Below are 5,664 nucleotides of genomic sequence, written 5' to 3'. Positions count from 1 at the left end.
TTTTTTTTTTCACCATTAGGTTAAATTGGGTGAAGATGCTCCCAATTCCAGCGTGGTGCATGTATCCAATCCTGAAGCAGATAACAATTATGCCTTGAAGAAGACAGCTGATGGGACAGAATGCCACCTCCTTGACTTTGCCAGTGCAGAGCGCCCACTGGTGGTCAACTTTGGTTCAGCCACCTGACCACCTTTCACTAGGCAACTGCCAGCCTTCCGCCAATTGGTGGAAGAGTTCTCATCAGTGGCCGACTTCCTGTTGGTGTACATTGATGAGGCTCATCCTTCAGATGGTTGGGCAGTGCCTGGGGACTCCTCTCTGTCTTTCGAGGTGAAGAAACACCGGAACCAAGAGGACCGCTGCGCAGCAGCCCAACAGCTCCTGGAGCGTTTCTCCTTGCCGCCCCAGTGCCAAGTTGTGGCTGACCGCATGGACAATAACGCCAACGTTGCTTACGGGGTAGCGTTTGAACGTGTGTGCATCGTTCAGAGACAGAAAATTGCTTATTTAGGGGGGAAGGGCCCCTTCAACTACAACCTCCAAGAAGTCCGGAGTTGGCTGGAGAAGAATTTCAACAAGAGATGAATTTTAGATTAGCTGGTTAAATGTGTGATTGTAATAGTGTTTATTATTTTTTTAAAAAAAGTATGTAAAAGAAGTTGAGAACTGAATCTACTATTTCAACTGAATCCCATTGCCTCACTGAAAGACAGGGATATACCTGTCAGAAAGCATCAACCTCTGAACATTTCAATACTTCCTTTAGTACACAAATGGCATCGTGCTAAATAGCAGCCCTGTTACCTCCCTTCTGAGTGAACTGATCCGAGTTGGAGTGGAAGAAACCCTGATGCGGTGTGTGTTCATCCTTGCTTGCAACAGAAGTGATTCTGCCCTATGTGTGCATCGGGAGCAGAGGACAACAGTTCCCAGAGTACTTAATGTTAAGGGAGCTATACTACCTATGATCTGATGAACTGTGTTGTCTCCGTTTGAGACATCAGGAACAAGCCCAATTGGAAAGTCCCCCAAATACTTACTTATAATGTGATCTTGAAGCAATGTCATGCCCTTAGGGCTGAGGTGTTAGTTCTAGCTGTTCAATGCCTGTGTTAGTCTCTATAGCCCAGAATTCCCAAGTGTATATGTACAAACCAAGAATGGGTCCCCCAATCTGGGGGTGTTAAGATGACATCAGAAATCTGGCAGATGGGAAAGCGCTAGGTGAGAGAAAATGAACTTGTCAAACAAAGAAAGAGGGAGCAGAAAGTGGAGAAAATTGCATAGTGTTTTGCCTGGAAGCTGTAGACAAGAGTGTCATTCAGCCACACCAGCATGGAAGCATGCACACAGCTGGAAAGAGAAAGGGGCTGGCTAAAAGTAACACAGGGAGGATGCACATGGAAACAAGATTGTAGCAGTACCTTTAGACTGAGAGAGAATGGGAGATGGAAAGATAAAAATAGGTGAATGCTTTTAACATGGAGATAATTACTTCCTAGAATATACCCATTTCGGTGGGTGATACTTGCTAAGGGAAAATCCAGGGGGCTAGGTGCTGCTGAGTTGTTCCTGCCTAATTCCTATAGTTACAATGTTACGCTCCCCTCTGCCCATAATCTCAGAATCACTGTTTTCTCTCGATGCTGAGTGAAGGGCGTAGGAGCCAGGTACCCTAGCCATTCAGCCCCTGACCCCTCCTAAAGTAGGGAAACTCTAATGAAAATGGGCTTCTTCACTTAAACATGAGAGCAATTTATTCTAATTATTTCTACCCATAGTTTTGAAGGCTTATAGGCTTCTTGGTATCACTGGGATCTGGTAAAATAGAATTTTCACTGACATTTGAATTTTGACTTGGGTTTTTTTTGGTGAAGTTCAGTAACTATGTGCATAACTAGAAATATATCTATGGATACATTTCTCTTAAAAATAAAAGGAACACAGCTTTACCCACAAGCAATCCCTAAAGATCACAGCCTCCAAAAAAAAATCAGACCAAGGGATATTGTATCATAATTATTTTTTAAACTCAAAGACTTTTAGTTGACAGCATATGTTTATATTTACAAGTCAAATCAATTGGTTTTTATGTCTATCTTTTTCAATAATTAGATCTAAATTTGAACTACATGGGAGAAGATAATTTAAAGTTAAAGTCATCTTATTAAAAAGCTGTCCCAAATGAGAAAACTAGGAAGTGGGTGTGCACGAAACAAAAGTATTGTTTTAAAAAAATGGCAGCAAGAAATAAGTGAGATCACCAGTCCACATTTGCTTAGACATTAAAGCAGCACTGTGGCTATGTTTGGCAGCATCTAAGATTGCCAGTGCTTTAAATCCTGTCAGACATGACCACAAAGAAACAAAGTAAATTTTGAAAACAGCAGTGGCATTGGAAAACACAGCCGAAGAGAGACTTCTTTAGACTTCCAATGTCAAGGCCTGCCATCAAGGCTTATCAGCGATTCCTCGCTGATTTCAGTCTTCAAAGTGGTGTTGGGATTGATGTGCCTTCCTAAAGAAGCAAAGTGAAAAGCTGGTTTCAGAACACTCACATCGTCGTCCCTGAATGTTCCCTTTGTTTTTCATGTGCCACAGTGGAACAGAACGTCAGAGAAGTGGGTGGGGGGATGAGTTTTGGCTAAAGCCACGCTAGTTGTCGGGGGGAAATGAGTGATGGAAACAAATCACCCAGTTGTGCTGTATTTTTTTAAGAAAGAGAAGGTTGTATGTGCATACAATTTGTCTTTTGGAGCACAGGCCAGTGGAGGGAGGACGAAGAGGAAGTAAATATACAAAGACATAGTCTGACTGTCAGGGACACAGACATGTTCAGTAGAACATGGCAGAAACACTGGAAGAAAAAAAAAACTGTTGAAGGGTCGAGGAAGAAGATGTATTGGCAGAGCTCAGGAATCTTACACTGTGTAGAATGGGGTGGTCTCCCAGATATGATACGCCTGTAATTATGTGACCTATTTATCTCAATGTAAATGTCTATGAGTTCCTATGATGTGCCTTTTACAAAACTAAGAAGTCATTAATCTAGACAAGAAAATTCATGCTCAGCTCTCATGCTCAGTGACAGTATTAGGCTGTCAGCATCCACCTTTCTCATATGCTTTTTATAACGTATATTCCTTCTAAGAGTTATAACTGTAATTCTCACAAGGAAATATACATACATATGCTTACATATTCTCCCAATGATATATATATGTATATATATGTATATCATTGATATATCCAAGATATATATCTTGGAGTTATTTTTCCTTAGCATAAACATTTCCCCCTGTAAGATATGTTTACATGGGCATATCAGTTCAGAGTTTTAAACTGAATTGGCCTGACCACTGTTGAAACAGTTTCTCAGAACTTACAACAGCATCTGGATTTCTCAAACACTTAGAGTTTGAAAGACATATTAGTCTATCACTTTAGTTTATGGATTAGAGGAATAATCTGGACAATGACTTTCTTAAATGGGCACGAATAAAGTGTCTGCCCCGCAAATGTAGACATACTTCATACAACAGCAATGAATGGTGGAGGCAGACTGGTCATTGTTCTTGTTCTTGTTGTCAGAGGGGCAATCATGTAACTCACATGTTGGCTTTAATCAAGCTCTAGATCTCTCCTCCTGTGTCTTTACCTCGTTCATAGTTTATGGCCCTGGATTTTTGGTACTATCAGCTTCGAAGTGGTCTTACTAATTTAGTTAACTTCTAATCGTCAGCAGATGCTTACTCCCTGATCCCTTTGCTTGACTGTATTTTACCATTTGGGTTTTGATTAAAATTTGCAGAACACTGTGAGGTCACAAGTAGGGGCTGACCCCCCAGAAAATCCTGGAGGAGAAGGATGGGGATGCTACTTACGATTTTCAGAGAATTCTCAGGTGGATGTAAGCTGTCCTTGGCATGCCCTGTAACCTCCATCCACAGCAAGAGGGATTTGCTGATGTCGAGGACTGCTCATTATGTACTTCACAAGAGGATCAACCTGGACAGTAGTTCCACCTGACCTCTGACTGATGGTTTGGAAAATAACCTTGGACACTGCAGAGGGAGAAATCAGGCTGATTCTGCCCCACTGCATGATATGAACGCGCAGACTAGCACTTCCGCTCTTTAGAGCATGTCCAGTGTCCTCTCTCTTAGTGGAAACTGGCTGTGAGTCTTTTAATTTTAGGACCTTTCATTAGGATACAGTCCCCAACTAGAACCCAAGGATATTTAGTTATACTCCAACTTCTATTATTGCCTTAAATGTAGAAGCCAAACCCCACTCTTTCTATGGATTTCCAGAATGGACATAAGAATCACTTGCTGCTTGATGACTGTACTGTCTTGGAACTGTCCCGAGTCCCCTAGGAAAGGGAATCTGAGGCTGTATGAACTAAGAAGCTGCTGGGTGGGAGGAATTAGCTCCCACCTCCCTGAGGGTTTGGCTTGGAAAATTTGGAAATGAAACTTCTTATGTGTAGAGGAAGGTTGCTGGATGTCAGTGAATTACTTCAGGATAAGCAAGCAGCAGGCCTCTTCTTCATGCTGTGTATTCTAGATAACACCAGAAACAAGGTCTCAGACTTGACAGACTCAGCCCTGTTCCAAGATGAGTCTGAACCAGCAGAAAGCAAACACGTCCAGATATCCAAACAAGACTTTTCATGCAAGCCAGGACTTGCTGCCTGTCTCAGGCAACAGCACCAGGGCTCTGGGGAGTTTATTTAATATTTACTGAGACTTTGGAGACCTAGCAGATGTTTAATGAAGTCACTATTTTGACTCAAACTGCCCTCCCCCATCTATCTTGAGAAAAAAAAAATTCAAGCAGGTAAACATAAAAATGAAAGAGGCCTACAGAAGGGGATGGGAAATAAAATCCTCTCAAAACTGCTCCAGACCATGCCATGCTGTTTTTAATGTGTCAGGAGTGGGGGTGAGAAGATCTATGTACCCAGTACTTGATAACCAAAGCAATTAAATGATTGTGGGTAGGGAACATTGGCCAGTTTTGTTTAATTGTGTGTCCGTTGTCACCAGACTGTCTCACGAACCCAGATAACCAGACACCCGAAGGAAGAAACTGAGATGGGCAGAGCTGACTGGTGTGGAAATGATAACTACTGACGAAAGAGTCACCCACTCAGTCTGTGGTTGGATGGAGTCACATGAGTCTGCCTCCCCCATCTCCGTCTCCTTGGCAAGGAGGATATTTGGGTCATGATGCGAAGAGTGCTGGGTCAATGCGATGAGAGGGTGTGTGTCTATCTCTGCTTCTTGGTTGCAGACAAGAGGAAAGCTTTGGGGATTGTCAGTAGAAAGAGTGCTGTTACATCGGTGCTGAGTGGAACGCGTGCTTATCCAACTTGTTCTCATGTTTTAATAAACTTTGAATAAAAGAATAGAGTTACTCTTTGGCTCTATTTGTTTATTTTTAAATAACTTCCTAGACCTTGCTCTGGGCTGCAACACACTCATGGGTGACAAGGAAAAGAGCATCCATCTTTCTAATATGTACTCCTTGGTATTTGTGGGCAAAGCAATGCCAGATTGTTTAATAAATGCTGTGTGCCAGGGTTTTCAAGGAAATCAAGATGAGTTCAAAATAAACTTTCAGATATTTTCCTTATTTATTAACAAATTACACACAGG

At 42.1% G+C, this 5,664-nt stretch overlaps 1 protein-coding gene across 2 annotated transcripts in view; it reads left to right on the top strand.

Annotated features, from left to right (window-relative positions):
- The window catches only part of Dio2 (iodothyronine deiodinase 2), a 54,268-nt gene extending 48,894 nt beyond the window's left edge, over positions 1-5,374 (top strand). The window contains exon 3 of one of the 2 annotated variants that reach the window (XM_013346939.2): positions 20-5,374. In XM_013346939.2, coding sequence (XP_013202393.1) covers positions 20-598 — 579 coding nt within the window. In that variant the 3' untranslated portion in view covers positions 599-5,374. The remainder of the gene's footprint in view (positions 1-19) is intronic. The other variant, XM_005343417.2, reaches the window with a different exon arrangement.
- The last annotated feature ends 290 nt before the right edge of the window (positions 5,375-5,664 follow it).

This window comes from Microtus ochrogaster, chromosome 1 (assembly GCF_000317375.1).
Source record: "Microtus ochrogaster isolate Prairie Vole_2 chromosome 1, MicOch1.0, whole genome shotgun sequence".
In the NCBI taxonomy this organism is placed as follows: domain Eukaryota; kingdom Metazoa; phylum Chordata; class Mammalia; order Rodentia; family Cricetidae; genus Microtus; species Microtus ochrogaster.
Note: the sequence above shows the minus strand (reverse complement) of the source record. Positions and strands in the feature narration are given on the sequence as shown.